The 19,182-nt window shown below is 35.9% G+C and overlaps 1 protein-coding gene across 1 annotated transcript in view; it reads right to left on the bottom strand.

Annotated features, from left to right (window-relative positions):
* The window catches only part of LOC104515607 (adenylate kinase 9-like), a gene marked incomplete at its 3' end in the record, with an annotated part of 52,927 nt that overhangs the window by 20,320 nt on the left and 13,425 nt on the right, over positions 1 to 19,182 (bottom strand). Inside the window, 12 exon segments of the mRNA XM_010159647.1 lie at positions 1,992 to 2,056; positions 2,486 to 2,597; positions 6,245 to 6,401; positions 7,074 to 7,207; positions 8,886 to 8,993; positions 10,133 to 10,286; positions 10,729 to 10,909; positions 10,994 to 11,133; positions 13,017 to 13,115; positions 14,552 to 14,626; positions 16,422 to 16,547; positions 17,216 to 17,389. Of these exon segments, the coding sequence (XP_010157949.1) occupies positions 1,992 to 2,056; positions 2,486 to 2,597; positions 6,245 to 6,401; positions 7,074 to 7,207; positions 8,886 to 8,993; positions 10,133 to 10,286; positions 10,729 to 10,909; positions 10,994 to 11,133; positions 13,017 to 13,115; positions 14,552 to 14,626; positions 16,422 to 16,547; positions 17,216 to 17,389 (1,525 nt within the window).

Here is a 19,182-nt window from a genome sequence, read left to right as displayed (position 1 = left end):
ACTTTAAAACTCATTCACTTTGAAGAAGAGCTCTGTGTTTTATTAGAAACCATAAAAAGTTAGAATGTAGAATTTTTTTTAAGTTTACACGTAATTTAAAGAACTCTACAAAGCCAGAGTATTTTTTTCAGTGAGTAGGTGAACTGTAACCTAATTAAAAATTAAAAGCATGTTATCATATTCAGTCTATCTTATACTACCTTTATGACTTGTTATTGATAGGTAAAATAAATGCCAGAACGCACAACGGAAGAAAGTGTACGTGAGATATTGACAATACAGAAATTAAGCTTGGCCCTAGTATTTTTCTACAGAAACCAGTATGTTGTGTTTGAAAGGAAGACAATAACAGCAGTCTAGGCCCCCACTGATAAGCGAAAAAAGAAGTGGGAATTCATGTGCTTCAATTTTTCATTTCAGCTCCGAGCCTTAGGTGATAATTTAGGCTATGATGGAGAAACCCTGCGATTCCATAGCAGAAGAAGAAAGTACTCTGAAGTCCCCAACCTATTTCTTAGTGTAGAGACAGATACTCCTGCATGGTACTTCTTCTTGACAGCAGCTCCAAATCAGACAGCAATCTTCTACTAAGAAAGTAGGCAGTGATTCTAGAAGGTAAAAAGGAATGTACAACCCTGCAACTCTCTTGACTGTTGAGGTTCAAAAACGTTGAAACTAACTGGAATTGATACTAAATCTCAATTTAGTATTGAGAGAATTCTGACAGAATTGGTTGATGTGCAAAAATGCAGTCGATTTTTGAGAGCTGGCCTGCCCTCAAAATCTCACTCCTCACCGATTATTCACTCCTGCCCGGAACAATTACATTTTCCTTGCTAAAAAGAAAGCATAGTACAATTCTGATATAAAAGTAGGATCTTTACAGGATATAAAGAGTGACTAAACCAATATAATGTGCGGTTCTGTAAGTACAGAAAGAAGCCAAGTAAGAAAGTCTTTACACAAAATGTTTTATTAATATTATTATTGGAGGGGAAACCTCATGTAAACACGTAATTCCATTTTTAATGTTGGTAGGTTATGTTATTAAAGGCTCATCTTCATAAGCACAAAAGAGGGGAGGAACAATGACAGGTGAGGGAACCCCAATAACCTAATCAATAAAAAATATAACCTTAACTTGGCTCCTCTCAGGGTCATTAAAAGAGGTTGATGAAGGCATCGTCTGGGAGTGGTATCTATTGAGACGGGTTAGCCAGAAAGGCTCTCCCTGGCTGAGGGGGATTTCTGCCTACAGGGTGTAAGATTCATTAGGTGATGCCAGGAAAAGCAGTTTGGGATTGAGAGAGACTTGCAATGCTACAAAACATTTCTGAGAAGGACCAAAGGCAAGGAGAAGGAGGAATCAAAGTGGATTGGGGAGGAGCAAGCATGGATAACAGAGTAGAAGAGGATGAAAGGGGACATGGGAATACATGCTCAAGACTCATTACTGCATGGTCCTGGGGACATGGAGCTGCATAAGCCTCACCTATACTGGGCTACTGGATTCAGCAATTCTTAATGCATGTTAAGAGAGCCACTCCTGAAATAATTTCACTCCCCTTTAATTGCTCCAGGCTGAGCTTCTCAGAAGAACAGAAAATCAGTTAGTTTTGCGATTTTCTTATTAGCTATTGGCTAAATTCTAACAATGTTTTCTAACTTGTGAGGGGATACAGATTTTTTATGAGTAGGAACTTTCAATACATTTAATAACCCACTTAAAAAGTTACTAGAGGAGATAGAGGGTTCTGTCCTTCGGATTTATTGAAAACTGCTACTGTGCTGGCTGATTTGAAACATGTCTCTATTCTGTAACATCCACTAAGAAAGACACATAGAAATGAGTGCCCAAAAAGTAGTAATATAAACGCATTTTTCTAGATGCTGAGTGTAAAAAGGAAATGGAAACTGCAAAATCTGCATAAAAACTAAATTGCTAAATGATTTGAAACACAGAATTAGATAAAACAGAAGTCAAATGTCACCTTTATCCTCAGCAGCCTCTATTGAATGATCTTCCTGTGATGTCAGTATTTCTTGCATTTCTATTCTGTAAGTAAAAGATTATTCATCTTAAGATTTATATAAATACTACTGAAGCAAGTTGCAGATATATTAAATGTAAAAATGTGGAAATATGCTGTTGGAAATAATATATAATTTGGGTTGTACACAATAAAAATGAAATACATTTATATTATCCAAAGTGTTACTGTCTCATTGCATCAAAAGGCTGGACTAATGAAAGACTAATGAAAATGCATTTAGCAAGATAATCTTCTCCCACCATGTTTACAGATCGAAATGAGATATTCCTCAAAGTTAACACATATTGGATTATTTCCTACACATCACAACTAGCCTCAGTGTACTGTTTTAGTACATTTGTGTTGATAAATGCACTGATACCTCTAGCACAAAGTAAGGCTAGAATTTTCTTGTGCTCATTTTATACGTTCAGATATTTGGAATATTTTACCTTACTTCTTCTTCTTCTTTCTTTTCTAATGCTTCATCTGCTAGTCTTCTCAAAATCTTACGATTAATTTCATCCCTATTTGCCAAGTATGTTCTGCGTAGTATACAGGTTCCTGCAGTACAGTTACACAACAGTAATGAGTTTTATGCATCTGTATAAGACTAAAGTTATTTGAGTTAGGAAAATTGTTTAATAAATGATAGACAACTTTCCTACTTCTTTTTAAAGACAAGAAAAGGCATATATACCACAGAAATTTCATTGTACTGTTGCTTTCTAAGATTTTAGGGCTTTGTTTCAAATTTCAAGCACTTAATAAACTGAGTCTGGGATCTGGGAATGTTATGATGAAGGCTAAAGGGGAGATGACACTAAAAGGATTTGTCTTATATTTCTGTATATTATGCATTACTCTGGTGTTTATTGTATTTCTATGTGTATGAAGAAAATGATGAAGAAACAAATGAAAAACATTGAAATAAAAAAATATAAAGAATGTGCATACCTATACTACTATAGCTGGTTGACAAAAATGAAGAACGTGCTGTTCCTACTAGGAACTCTACTGACTTATTTACATTGGCAAATAGATTTATGATATATGGCTGTGTGGCTGAAAGGCATTTCCATCAATGGAGTTATGCCAGTTTAGACTAGTTCAGGGAATAGCTTACAAACTAATAAGCTTACAAACTAATTCACTAAAAATGTGAACTCCACAACTACATTATTATTTGAGAGAAATTAGTGGGAATCAAATAAAAAGTGAACACAAATGAAAACAAACAAACAAAAAGCTAAATTCAAGGAAATATATCCATAAGCAAAAAGCTACACTTTTAGCCTAACCCTATAGCAGACATTATGATCTTGTCTCTTTCACCTTACTTTACTCATACTTGTTCCTCCCGTATCTCATGTGATCACTATCACCAACTAACATTAAATGTATTTTTATCTAAATTTGAACTGTGAGAAACATAGAATCATAGAATCACAGAATGGTTTGGGTTGGAAGGGACCTTAAAGACCATCTAGTTCCAACCCCCCTGCCGTGGGCAGGGACACCTTCCACTAGACTAGGTTGCTCAAAGCCTTGTCCAGCCTGGCCTTGAACACTACCAGGGAAGGGGCTGTTAGGAGCACTGGTGCTGATTTGAAGCAGACAATAATTTTGTGTGAATGGTTTATGTTTTAAACTAATACTTTCAATTAAATGTATTTTTTTGAAAAAGGTAGGGTGAGTGAAGGGATTTTTTTAAAAATGTAGTCTGTAAACTCATTTTTAGATAATTTTTTGTTGGTATTCTCCTGCCAAAAAGCTGTGAGAGTTTTCAGTGGCTTTGCTTGGTGGCTCAGGCAATCATTTGCCCATCTTTGCATTTTCTCACAGTATTATGAATATCAGCAATGCCAAAGAGCATTAATTTACTTCATTATCCAGAGTCCAAACAACATTGAACTGAAGTGAAGCAGCTTTCATTACAACAGCATTATCATATGCAGAACATCCAGAAGAATTACAATTACTATACCATAACTAACTATTCTTTCTTCCTTGGGTACCAGCACAAGAGTTTCTCATTCAAAGGATTCAATATTGTTTCATTTGATGAAGGATTTCAGTATTACTTGATCAAATTGAGCAAGTGACATATAAGCCTTTAAAATAATGGATGGTAAATCAGCAAAGCCCTAAGTTGCTGCCCTGAGAATATCTGTGTTCTTGTAATATCCTGTTTTAACGCAACAGGAAGTCTGTTCATATTATATGCAACAGGAAGTCTGCCAGTATTATATTTCACTCTGATTTGTTATGGCAGTTTACAAATAGTAAATAGTAGGGCAACAGAGATGGGGAAGGGTCTGGAGCACAAGTCTTATGAGGGGCAGCTGAGGGAGCTGGGGGTGTTTAGCCTGGAGAAGGGGAGGCTCAAGGGAGATCTTATCGCTTTCTAAAACTGCCTGAAAGGAGGTTGCAGAGAGGTAGGGGCTGGTCTCTTCTCCAAAGTGACAAGTGACAGGCCAAGAGGAAATGGCCTCACATTGCACCAGGGGAAGTTTAGATTGGATATTAGTAAAAATATCTTCACTGAAAGGGTTGTCAGGCATTGGAAAGGGCTGCCCAGGGGGGCAGTTGAGTCACCAACCTTGGAGGTATTTAAGAGACATGTAGATGTGGTGCTGAAGGAGATGGTTTAGTATTGGTATTAGCAGTGTTAGGTTCATAGTTGGACTTGATGATCTTAAAGGTCTTTTCCAATCTAACAGATTCTATGATTTTATGATTTGCATTCAATTTGCACATAGAATAAAGCCTTTCAGGGACGATGAGACAACTTTTTCTTTTATCCAATTAATTCACTAATCTTTTAAATTCTGAGAAGAAAAAGGTTATTGTAATTCTAAAAGCACCTCTCCCACCTCCGTCCTCTCCCACCTCTGTCCCCTCCCAGCAGAAAAGGCTAGAGCTTGACTCCTGCTGTTTGTTATTTAGTGTACTGAATTAACATTACATTACTGCACGCCAGCTACCTGAATAAGGTGCTTTTTGTAGTTGTAAGAAAGGACAATTCACTGTGTCCCAGAAACTAGGTTCATGAATATTTCAATATGCTTGAAATTTTTGGGAAGAAACGTTGAGGCATAGAAATGGAATTTGTCCTTAAGTTCTTTCTGGAGGTTTCTGAGATGAGGTCCTCATGAATGGTAGGAACAGCAAATATGATTTTCTAAAAAACTCTGGAACTATCACTTTCTCATAGAAATGTTCAGTCTTTATTCAGTCTGCATACGAGCTCCAGCCACACTGGAAGATTTTTTGGTGAAGATGTTTAAGGTATTACAAAATTTCACAAGGCTATGTGACTAAGTTTAGGTACTGTAGCTGAGTTGTGAGGATAATTAGCTGATCAGATGACATGCTTCTTAAAAGCGCAGTTACTGAGCTTTCTTGAATTAAACATGAATAGACCTATCATTCCTTTCTGGAAGGGAAGTTTCTACTTCTGAAAGACCTTTTGATAATGGACTAGGTTAAACAGGTAATGAGCAAACATTGCCACAGGGCAATGAAACTTGAGGGGTGGTATGAATCAAGCATGAAGACATGCTTTGGCAGGCAAAACGTTTAACAGTGTGTGACTCTCTTGAATTTGTCATGCCTGGTACCAACCTTCCTTGCTGCTTGAAACAATAAAGTAAAAATCTCTCCCTCTGAATTCATGGGTACTAAATTACTGTATCAATCTGGTTTTGACGCCAGGATAGGGAATGGGATACACCTGCATATTTCTCCCCTCCTCTCAAGCAGAGAAAGTTTATATCTATAACCTGATTTTGCAAGTGGGGAAACCAATGCACAGGCAGGGAAATTTGACTGAGTGCCACATCGCAAGCTGATGGCCAGCCACACACAGAATACAGAAGTCTGAAACTGCGAGATTCCAGTGGTATTTACCGCAGATTGTAAACAGGAGAAAATTATAAATAGGATTATAAATAGGAGGAATCGTCCTTACAGCTTTTGAAAAGCGTTCCTGTTTTCAATTCTGTGTAATTCCCTTAATCCAAAATGTAAGAAATTTGGGGTTCCCTGTGTTGATTCACTGGATTCTTCATTCCTAGACCCCTGAAATTTTACAAATGGGACCTAACTACTAGTTTTTCTTATAAGTGTGCATTATATACAGATACCAACACCAAAAAAAGAAAAAAAGAAAAGAAAATACTAAGTTTCATTACTGTGCATTTACTAACCAGCTTTTTCTGTATCCTTCAGACAGACAACAGTGTCAGGTAAAAGTCCTTTTTCTGATAAAGCTGACCAGTGATCTACTGACAGAGGGTAGTTATCCACTACCCATCCTCCTTTTTCTGGAGCACCAGGAAACCTGTCTTTGTTCTTCTTCATAAGCTGTTATAAAATGTCAGGTTCAGTAACATAAAGAGACTAAGATAGTCTGTGAGCTGCTAAAAAAGTGCACAATACAAAATGATTTTCTAAATGTTCTGATTTTTCCCTACTGTCATCTCAGGTCAACAAAAAGTAAGATATTAATAACTGAAATAAAAACATTTTAAACAAAAGGAGATTAACGTGCCAGTGATTTTTTTAAGGTTGCCTATAAAGAATTTAGGATCCGGTTTCAATAGTTACAAACCAGCGAACAAATTTAAAACAATTCAAGATTCTTGGATAAACCCTCATACACAATTCTTTTCAAACGCTTCTATCTGGTGTTGAGCTCTTTAGTAGTGACTAAGTGTATAAGAATAGGGTAAGCATATAGTAATACTTCCCTCAGATAATTCTCCCAACCTCTAACAATTTGTAGCCCAGCTACTTTGCAAGACAGAAATAATTTGTGTGTATATATATATATATATGTAGTAGTTCTCAATAGATTCTTCTTTCATGATCTTGCTCATTCTCTCCTCAATCCTATGTAAGCTTTTAGACTATGTGATATAAACTAAATTGATCTTTCAAACGGAAAAATTAAGAACATATATCAATAATGTGTAAACTGTTACAGCCTGCTCTTAGAGAAAAAGTGCTTTGCTATATAGTACTTGTAGTTTTTACCTCTGCAGTAGCTCTCTCCAGTACTTCAGTATATATTTCAGGTGACAGTGTAACTTCGGAGGCTGATGCACTTTTAATGGCATCTTCTACTATCGCTTGAACTTCTGGGTGATCAGCAGTTATCTCTGACATTCCTGACAATACAGATTTTTTAAAGCACTTCACAAAGTTCTGAAATACTTATTTTCTCTGGTCAGGAGTAAATGCTAGGCAATTAAATCTAGCCACTTCATAACTACAGTGCAGCAGTCACTTTAAGCAATATTACACATCATACTGAGAAAGAATCAAATACCATTTCTTCTAAATGCAGTTCTAGAGGGTATTTCATAAAGATAATGTTTAAGATCTCTGTTTTCTCTCTGATTACAAAAAAAACCCACCCCTGTTTAACTGTACAGTATTTTCTACTACTAAGTAAAATATTGTTTCAATATGAATGGAATGACATTTGTGTACTAGAAAAATCAGGCACCTGCACCACCATCAATTTCTTTTGTTTTGATTTCTCTTTGATTCCTAAATCAAAAGGTTGACCAGATTAATTTAAAAATCAGTACAAATCATAGATCAAGACATTATATTGTCAATAATCAAGAAGACTGCATTCCCTAAGATAAACAAAATGTTCATATTGGGTCCATATTTTGTTATTAATTGCTGGCACAACAGACTCTAATTGTTTAAATTTTTTTAAAGACAACTCAGAGTTACTTCACAGTTTACACACTGTTTTGGTGAAGAAGTGTTTTAAGCAACTGCAATACTTGCTATGTGAAGAGTATAATTTGGAAAAAAATGCCATAATTATTTTTTGTTATTATGCTAAGATTTTTTTCTGATTGTGTTCATACTTTTTACATGCACAAATTCACACATTATCAGGTTATTTTTCCAAAGCTACAAGCTTCCTGGGAAAGAGACAACATCTTACTAAGTGAATCCATTCTGAAAATAAACCTCAGCCCAACGCAAACCCAAAACCAAGCAGACTTTACAGTTATAGCAGCTAAAGATATTATATTGTACTTCTCCAGGTAAAGAAATAGATCTTTCTTTAGTGCTCTCTTCCATATTTTTTGCTGGTATAGAATGTCATAAATTAAAGGAATAAATATTTTTCTTTAAAAAGACAAAGAGGTTTGTACAAACTGTCTCATAATACACATTTATTTCATTTCCATTTTAGATCCTTATAAATATATTTAATTAATGTCCATTGGATCTACCTAATGATCTACCTTCCTTGGCTGAGATGAAATATCAGTCTGTTCTGTGTGGAAAAAAATACTACATTTCTAAACTATGAGAGACTTACAAACACATTTCACTTGTTTAAGTATATTTGAAGAGGTTAGCATACTTCTCAGTTTCTCATATCCAAGCGACAAAACTCCAACTCCTGAATTCAGATCCTCTCTTTACTTATTTTACGTTTGTGTGTGAATGAACACATATTCTCTTTATCTATTAAATATTTAAAAAAAATTCTTATGCTATAAAAAGATATGCAGGTGAAAATATCAGACTTTTCATCAAAATACATTCTTAGCTCCTACAAAGATCAGTGGGATTTTTTTCCCCCGTACAGTAATGTGGTATTAAAGGGTTAATATCTTTCAATGACAAAACCAAGCATTTCATTTTAGGTGTCTCAAAATGACAGTATCAACAGCAAGGAAAAAGATTAAAAAAGCATTAATCTACAGATGTAAATAAGGGGAAGAAAAGATTCTTTTTCACTTTTCAATTTGCAAGACACACTGAAGGCATGGAGCGACAGGCCTAAAGTAGGTAAGATTTACTTTTGACAGTTTTGGATGATGGCAGATTTTATAACAGTCCTCTCTTCCAAGTTTACTCCCTGTCTGGTTTAAGTGGTTTCTTCAGAATCATCTGGTTCTTTGACACAACTAGGTTCTTGCCAGTGTCCTACAGTTATGAAATTGTATTAAATTCACAGAAAACTAGATCGGTAGAAAAACCTTTTATACAAACAAATACTTCACCACAAAATCCACCTGACTAAACCAGCTATATGCCAGCCTTCTCCTCATCTGCAGATTCCAATCTGTGGAATCCCCCAACACAGCTCCTAGGAATCACAAGAACTTTTCCAGCCATAGTGAAAGTAAGACTAGTACCCATCAGCCTGTGAGACACAAGTGGCTCTCTATCAGTTTTTATATGCCTGTTTCTCCCATTAAAAAAAAAAAAGAGATGAGAAATATGACAAAAGCCAGAAGAGTCTAAAAATACACAAGTACTGAACAATTCTTCAGTTCAACAGATTAAATACCCTCCCCTATTCTCTCCCCAAACAGAACAACGTGGTTCTGTTTGAGCTGGATGTCACCTGAGCACACTAACAGTCTGGGACCCTCTCAGTGTGTATATGTTACCTTTTTAGTTTGAATCTTACTTTTTTACTTTTTATGACAATTTACATCCTTCATCTGTTTGTAGTTCTGTTTTGCAATAAAATTGCTTGAACTCTTCAATCTTATTAATTAGGATTAATTTCTCATTAATCCTAACATGATTTCACATAATTGGCCTGAAAAGTACATAGCCAGGAATCTGGAACATAACAGTGTTTCATGGTTTTAATTTTGGTGTCCCAGTTCGTCATTATTTCTACTGCAACACCAGTGTTTTTTTGTATCACTGTCAGCTTCTGTGTTTTGCACCACCAGGGGAATATACTGACTTCTTGTTTGACATGTATCTACCCAAATATGGCGATACCTTTCTTAGTTGACTAAGGTGAAATGGCCTGTTTGTCCATTTGAACCGTAACTAGAGCCAACTGGAAAAGGCAATTCCAATTCCAGGGAGAATTTTCATTTCAAAAGAAATGATTTTGAAAAAACCCCACTAAATTTTCTGCAGAAAGAAAATCCAAATTTTGTTTAAAAGATATTAAAAGACCGTGTTATTTTCATCTTCTCAAAATCTTTTCTGAATTCATCAAGCTGCAAAATCCTGGTGAAGTGACAGCAATTACTTCAGTTAAATAACCTAAAGCAAATAAGGTATCTTCAAAGACCACAGAACACCTTACTCACCTGATTCTCTTGACTGCTTTTCTGATTCCAACCTATTTTTCACTGCTGTTATAGCCTTTTCTACTGTATCCCTTTGCACTTGCTCAATGTTTTTTTCTCTTGATTCTTCCATATGGGGTTGAATGAGTTTGGCCATATCAAGAACCTAGTTAAATGATTTGAAAAAAAAAATTGCACAGAAGAGAAATATAGCATCTGATACAACTCCTATATAATGAAACGAATATGGAAAAGCTCTGTAAATTTCAGAAAAATTTACATGTAAATCAAGTGCAGGTTTTTATTTTTCTGGGAAAAATAATTTCCAATTTGCATTTACATTTAATTATCTTAGATACAGAAGTTATTCATAATATTCTTATGCTAAGGCAAATAACTGACACATAAATATTTGTCTGACATAGAGGGTAAATAGTATTTTTGAGATTTAGCTACTTTTATATAGATGAATTTCACTACTTTACTGTTTCCTCTGTAATCCATCTGTTTGCAAAATGTATGTTAATAACACAACAGGAGTAAGAATGTGCTAAATGATTCCCAAGCCTCAGCTGATATCCTTATACATAGGACATTTATAAACCTACCTTTCCTTTATATTTGTGTGCAATTAGGTTACAAATAGTTGTTCTTCCAGAAAATGGAGGACCAAATACAAGTACTTTGCAAGGAGGAAGTGGCATTGGTGGTAACAGGTAAGGCCGTGGATTCAACATAAACGTTTTCAATGCCTCTGGGGATGACAGTGCATACATTTTACCTAGAAAACTTAGAACAGAAGAGAAGCGAACAGATACAAACAGTTTTCTTATAAAATAGAAATAAAAATAGAAAGTGTCAAATTCTGCTAACCTGACAGCCAAGTCTGGACTTCCCATTACAATATCACCTTGCTTTAGAGCCACAGGACATGCTTGTCCCCACCTGCTTCTACGCCATCGATATCTGTGTGCTATTAGTTTGTAAGATGACAGAACCCGGAAAAGTTCATCCTGTTTATTAAAACAGCAATAACAGCATATGTAATTTTTATCTGAAGCTACACAGCCCTTGTTCTTAGCTTTTTAAAAAATATTTTATTGGAAAATAAGCAAATCTAAACAGAAAACCACATCATGCTTTTTAAAATATTTTTTATAAAATACATATTTCAGAATTGTAGGACAATTTTAAGGTGAAACTATTCATGTTTTCAGTTTCATTTAATAAAAATAGTACTTAAAAGAGTTACTGTAAGTTTTATTTATTATTTACAGAAGCTTAAAATGATAAAGAGGTATAAATCAGCCATTTATTGAAGATGACAGAAAATAGGCAAGATTTCTTCTAGTGGTGGTGAAGAAAGGACCATGGTCTGTGTGGGAGAATAACAAGGCCAAAATACCTCTTTTAGGCATGCAGAAATTTCATGTGATAGGAGTAAGTTTAACAGATCTTTTATAGAAGGTGAATAATGAGTGAATCCTAAAGATTACAGAGACTTTAAATTATTCAGAATTGTACAGTTAAGTCCTGGCTGTGAAGAACTGCAGAAGAACCTTCAGAATCTAGGAAGCTGGGCATTAAAATAGCAGTTTTACACAGAAAATGATGACTTTTCGTTGACTGTCACTACTCAGGAATAGATCTTGGAATTACAATACATACTTCCATGAAAACATGTGGTCAATGTCCACAAGCAGTCAGAAAATCTACCTGAATATTAGGAATGTTTAGCAAAGAGAATATAGAAGATAAAGGTTTGTGTTTTTATTGTATAAATCCTGCCCCCATCTTCAGTGCTATGTGCATTCTGCTACTCTAATCTCAAAAAGTAGAATTAGAAAAGTTTCATTAAAAGGTAATATGAGTGATCACACAAAAAGATTTTCATGGATGTCTTCAGTCCAGGAACCAGGCAGCTACATAAGAACAGGACAGAAGTCTGAAATCATGAGTTATTAGAGGGCAGATACAGAGAAGAAAACTATTTACTGAGCTTATCAACAACTAGAGGATACTGAGCTAAAAGGTTCAACACAAAGAGAAGCAATTTGGTATATAATGTCCAGGTAAGTGCAGAACTCACTGCCCCAAATATTGTGGATGCTAAAAGCTTACACACAAACTAACACAAACACGCAGACTAGCTAAAAAATAAATACAAATGGCCTCTGACATAGAAAGCCCTTCACTTGTGAATTTGTCAGGGACTGAGAAAACAGAAAAGTGAAGGGAGGGGTCTTTGAAAATTTTTAGTGGGGTCTCCCAGTTACAGTCCCATTCATATAGTCAAAATTTTGTTTAAGAAGTAGCAAATATGAATATAGGTGAAGACATTCATGCAAAGACTTCTGTTTTTCATTTTACTTGGAAGGGACACAAATTATCATTGTCATGATGCAGAAACTTTCAACACTAACTTGTCATGTTCTAATTAATTAAAGGAAATACAATGTACGTGGTTTCAGCTTTGCAGGGTGTCGCTAAATTTGTATTAGCATGCTGTTTCTCATTCAGGAAAAGAGTAAAGTCTGAGCTAAGAGTCAGCTGCTGAGATTGTTATCCTTTGGCTAACATATTTTCTTGGAAGGAATTCATTATTGCTCTACTGCTAAAACAAACATTTTGTTCAAAATTTTATTCTAATCACCTAACTTTCTTTTAAAATCACAGATATTTTTTTCATTTCATACTCTTTTAAGTGGATTTCAGTCCCAGAATTATCTTAAATTCACATTTCTGTAAAATCAAGGCTTAAAAAGTGCCCTTATTGCATGGTAAAGCAAACTGGTTGCTGTGAAATAAAGATGTTATAATATAAGCTTACAGGAGCAAATAAAAAATATTTTTATAATTATTACAGTCAACCACATTTTAGAAAAAGCACACTTACATTTTCCAGTCCCTCCAGCATTTCTTCTTGCTGACTTTGAAGTCTAGTTATAGGAGCTCCATTTCGAACACCCAGAGACTGAAGTCGGACTATCACTGACTAAAGAGAAAATACATCTTGACTTAGTACCAGTCAAAACTGGTTTTGTGATCCAAAGCACCCCCAAATTATTTTTTAAATTGTAGCTTACTATTTATATATGGCTACATATACACCAATTCCTAGCTTGGAGTCAAGCTAGTTATTAGGCTGAGTTTTAACAAGCTATTTGGTAGATATAGGCAGTGCAAAATGCTGAATCACAGCCTTTATAGCTCCTCATCATGCTGTGAATCCCAAGCCTGCTAAAGAAATAGGCTGTGAAGGATTCTTTCCTACAGAGCAGTGGAAGTATTCAGATGAGCTCCAATCTGAAAAGGAGGAAAATCTCTTTAAGGGATCAGATTATGCACACTTGGAAGTAACACACCTTTGAGTAATTTGTTTTAAAAAATACTTAAACCAGATGTCTGCCAATGAGAATCAGATGATATTAAATTTAACTGAAGTACTTCCTGGATGTAATCTTGCTTGAATGCAAGTGATCTTTAAATGAAAAAGCAAATTTTGCCATGTTTGGACTAGTTTCATAATAGGTCTTGGCCTTACTTATAGATAAAATGGTTGGAATCATTACACAACTTACTAATATAAATCTGTTGTAATGTTCACAAACAGATCATAAATGAGGAAATTTGATGTTCCAACTCTGCAAAATTAGTGGGTTTTTTCCCATAGTATTACTCTTGGTAGTAAAGTTAAGCATAAATGGAAATAATACTTATAGAATTATAATTGATTCAATTTGTTTCAAAAAACAGAGGGGAAACTGCAGGAGAAGCTCACTTGCTACATTGTCAAAAACCATCTCTCACTTCATTTTCAAGCCCATACTTCAGGTTCTGATTTGAATCAACTCTTTTTTTCTGAGGTAGAGGATAAGATTATTTGCCTTCAAATTTTATCATTGTAAGTTTTTTAATAGGGAGAATGAGTTGCTATTATATGAGCTAAAAATGTAGACACAAGCACTCAGCAAAACTGTAAAATGGAAAAGAACGAAATGTCTTCTATTACACTGTAAAACCATAACAAAGTTCAAAAAAATTGTCATTATTTCAGACACCAGCACAAAATAAGCCAATTCTGTAAATTTATCATGCTGAAAATGTTTTAATTTCTCATGTTAATAATGGTATTTTACACTAATACACAAAACAAAGTATTAAAAACGGATACAATAGAAAAGAGTTTGTAGCCTGCCTTAAAATATTTTCATCTGACGTACATGTAAGCCAGGGGACAATACAGTGAATCTTATAACTGTCTTAAAGAGCAACAAAAGCAAGCATTTCAAAGGTCATGGTTTTCTAATAATAATTAAATGAGTTTTATACACAACTTAAAATTTTGCCAACACCTTAATACAGAAAACAATCCACAGAATTGAGAAATTATTTTCTAGTGGAGGTTAATTAATTTGGTGCATAGCTTACTACAAAGAGATCATCTGGTTGCTGATTTCCATTCAGTTCAATAAGATAGCGACAATCCTGTTCAGCCATCAAGTCCTGTTTAAGAACAAAGACATGCTCATCAAATTAGTATGGTTAAGCTGATAATTACGCTGAATCTCATTCTGCTCCTATATGTATCAAAGGCTGGACTCCTGTGGACTTCAGCAAAACCAAGATCCATTGTGCTAATGACTTATGAAATCTTCTGGAGAAAAGCTTTATTTTCGTGATAGATAAATAGAGTGACAATTCCAAAACTGGAGTTACAATGGGTTCAGAAAACAAACAGACACCCTAGATCAAATCCAAGAGAGCTACAAAGAAGAAAGATACAGAATAATTATGTGCATGGACTCAATTTGTTATTCTCTAACTACCTGAATTCACTGCTGGGAAATGGAGACAATGACAATTAACAGATTTCTTTGAAATACCAGCCATTAGAACAATGTTTTCATTTTGGTTATGATTCTCAATCTCTGCAAAATTTGAACAATATATTTGATTTTTCTTATTTTCAATTTTCCCATTAGTAAATAAGATATTCGACCAAAATAAACATCCCACATCCATTGTTAATGTCTCTGCCTGAGGAGTGAGAACATTCACTCCGTTCCTGACAGAGGATGGTCTAACCCCAGCCCTGAAAAAGCCTAGTGAAGGTGACTTTACAGCTTTCTAGGTAATCTATTCCAGTTCTTCACTACACTTACGGGTCAGAGTTAATTTCCTTGCATTTAGTCTGTCTTCTATACTACAAATTAAATTAGTTGTACTATCTTTGGCAGACATAGATAATAACTAATTACTTCTTTCTAATACTCTTCTACAGACAAGATAACAGTTTGTGTCTCTGATATACAACGAGCTTGTTAGTCCATCCATAATATTTACTTTTGCATATTAGCATTACATTTATTGACTCAGTTTATGACTAACTAAGCCCCCAAGATTGCAGATTGCTTGCAGTACTGAGGTCTAGCCAATTATTTCATGCTGTAGTTGTTTGCTATGTTTTCTCCCTAACTGTACTATTTCATCCCAACAACTTACCAAGAAATCAAATCTTTTCTCTAAAGTTCTTTCTACCTATCCCAATTCAATGCAAACTGCACATTTCATAAGCCTTTTTTTTATATTTCATCGTCTCAATCTCTACCTGGGCCAATATCAGACCCCTGTTTTCTTTTAAGTGTGCAGCAAACATGAGGCTCTTGGAGTTGCTTGTACCAGGAGATTAAGAAAAAAAAGCACAGAACGAATTATGGCTTTGGGTCTGTTTTGTTTTTTTAGGTAAAAAAACCAGAAAAGACACATAGTAAATCCAACTTTCCTGAACATAGCAAAGAAAGAAAAAACAATTTCACAGCTGCAGAAATGAAACAGATGATAAAGCAAACTGATGGGCTAATAATTGGGTATATAAATCTGCAGGCAGTGAATCAGGTGAGGAAGGGAATCTATTGAAGTGGAAGGTAGTGACTGCAATGAGCAGGTTTCCCATGGGATTGCATGCTAGAATGGACTCTGATAAGGGTGATGATACACTGGGCTCTTCAATTACTTCACCTTCTAGACTAAGGAATTGTCTGTGGTGGCAAGTAAGGTTTCACTTTTAAAACTCAAAGTGGATTACTCTATCTTCTTGTAGAAACAAGACCTACAGATGATAACTTCCTATCAGTGATTTCAGTATGAATTTCAGAACTCGGGGGATATGTTGTAGCATGCCTTCTGCCTGCCTTCATATAATAAATCTCAAACTTAAAAAAAAAAAAGGAAGAAAATAGTGCAAAATATTTTTAAAGTCTTTTGTTATGCATAGTAGTATTATTTTGTTTTTTCTTACTTCTAAAGGATGAAGCATTATATCCTTATACTTTCCAACTCTCTCCTCTGCATTTTCAATAGTATCTTCAGGCCTCTGCACTAATTGATGCAAAAATTCTGACTTCATAAGTGGATCTTCTGCAGTCTGCAGAATGAAAAGTTAAATATTTCAAGACACAGAAATAAAATAATGTACTAAATTAATTTTTATCTTTACTCAAAGGTAAATGAAGTTGCTTTCCAGAGTAGCGCAACAGTATTATCCCAGTGATTGCTGATGTGCTCCTATCCTGATGAAGTGTAGTTTCTGCCAATCAAGAGGAATGTGCCTAGAACTTGCACTGGTATGTCTCTGGCCAGCATTATAAATAAGAATGATTCAACCTGAATTCAAAATTAATATCTTCATGAAAACAAAATCCATCTGTAGCAGTCTAACACCAAAATGAGAAAACAAGCTAGTATCCTGCAAATCCTAGTAAAACTTGCTAAAATAAACAAAAATTAAGAACCCTTTTATTTGCTTAGGCCAAGAAACAGGCAGTATAGAGTCACCATTGTCTTAATACACTATTTTAACTTATGGCAAGAAACAGTTAAGTGAATTCTGAGTTAGAAAATTAAACCAGTCATAATCATCATTTGCTGTGATTTAAACCTACCATTTAAGTATTATACCACATCTCTTAAAGCAGAACAGAAACTGAATTAAGACTACAGTTCAGCAAAATTAATTCATAATGTAGTACGGTGGTATTTTACAATATCAGAATTTGTTTTGCTTTGTACCATTTAGAAATCAGTAGTATTTACCTCTTCTTCTTCCTGCTCTTCATCTTCTTTTTCATTCTCCTCTTCATGCTGATCTTTCTCTTTCCTATGCTTTTCAATAACGCTAGGATCCCACTGGTTCCTCTGATACACCTGCCCTGAATCTGGGTGTTGCCTTTGTCCTGATATTCTTTGACATAAATCATAATCTGAACACTAGGAAGGAATAATTAGAAGGAAATAATGTTTTTATTGTACTGCTATAATATTTTTCCTGAAACTCCTGAATAGGGGTACGAATATGTTTGTCAAATATTTCAATTAATAATCTTCTCTAATAACATTCTGAGTAAACATAATATTTTTAAAGGCAGCAAATATTAAAGAAAGACTTAAACATTTGCATAGTTTTTCCTCATCAGCATTTTAAATTCTATATCAGGACCATAACACTACTTGAGCACATTTAACCATGCAACTTACACCTTGTAGTACAAGTGTAGGTGTACCTTATGGATAAAAGTATGTTGCAAACAAGCTTGTGATTGCTCTTGCAATCAATGCCAAAATGGTTTGGACTTGAGCAAAAGGTCCCAGTTGACTGGAAGTTAGCAAATCTGATGCTTATCTACAGGAAGGGCTGTAAGGATGATCCAGGCAACTACAGGCCTGTTTGTCTGTCCTCAGTGCCAGGGAAGGTTATGGAGCAGATCATCTTGAGTGTCATCATGCAGCACATACAGGACAAACAGGTGATCAGGCCCAGTCAGCATGGCTTTCTGAAAGGCAGGTCCTGCTTGACTAACCTGATTTCCTTCTATGACAAGGTGACCTGCTTAGTGGATGAGGGAAAGGGTATTGGATGCTGTCTACATAGATTTTAGTAAAGCCATTGACACTGTTCCCTACAGGCATTCTCCTGGAGAAACTGGCTGCTCATGGCTTGGACAGGCATATACTTTGCTGGGTAAAAAACTGACTGGATGTCCAGGCCCAAAGAGCTGTGGTGAATGGAGTTAAATACAGTTGGTGGCCAGTTGCAAGTGGTGTTCCCCTGGGATCAGTATTGAAGCCAGTTCTGTTTAATATTTTTATCGATGACCTGGACAAGGGGATCAAGTGCACCCTCAGTAAGTTTGCAGATGACGTTTAGTTGGGTGGGAGTGTTGATCTGCCTGAGGGTAGTAAGGCTCTACAGAGGGAACTGGACAGGCTGGATTGATGGGCCAAGGCCAATTGCATTAGGTTCAACGAGGCCAAGTGCGGAGTCCTGCAGTTAGGTCACAACCACCTCATGCTACACTACAGGCTTGAGGAAGTGTGTCTGGAAAGCTGCCCGGTGGAAAAGGACCTGGGGGTGTTGGTCAACAGCTGGATGAATATGAGCCAGCAGTGTGCTCAGGTGGCCAAGAAGGACAACAGCATCCTGGCCTGCATAAGGAACAGTGTGGCCAGCAGAACTAGGGAAGTGATCATACCCCTGTACTCGGCACTGGTGAGGCCGCACCTCAAATACTGTGTTCAGTTTTGGACCCCTCACTGCAAGAAAGACATTGAGGTGCTGGAGTGTGTCCAGAGAAGGGCAGCGAAGCTGGCAAAGGGTCTGGAGCACAAGTGCTGTGAGGAGCGGCTGAGGGAACTGGGATTGTTTAGCCTGGAGATGAGGAGGCTCAGGGGAGACCTTATCGCTCTCTACAACTACCTGAAAGCAAACTGTAGCAAGGTCAGTGTCAGTCTCTTTAGATTGGACATTAGGAAAAAATTCTTCAGTGCTTTTACTGAAAAAAGAATAAAAATTGACTGAAATCAGTCCCAGCCAGCATTAGTGCATGTAGGGCAGGTCCTGCTTGACCAACTGGACCTCCTTCTATGACTGGGTGACCCATCTAGTGAATGAAGGGAAGGCTGTGGATGTTGTCTACCTGGATTTTAGTAAAGCCTTTGACGATGTTTTCCTACAGGATTCTCCCTGGAGAAATTGGCTGCTCATAGGTTTTTCTTTTCACACT

The sequence above is a fragment of the Eurypyga helias genome, unplaced genomic scaffold (assembly GCF_000690775.1).
Source record: "Eurypyga helias isolate BGI_N326 unplaced genomic scaffold, ASM69077v1 scaffold6639, whole genome shotgun sequence".
Taxonomy (NCBI): Eukaryota; Metazoa; Chordata; class Aves; order Eurypygiformes; family Eurypygidae; genus Eurypyga; species Eurypyga helias.
The sequence above is the reverse complement of the archived record's forward strand: the minus strand, read 5'-3'. Positions and strand labels throughout refer to the sequence as shown.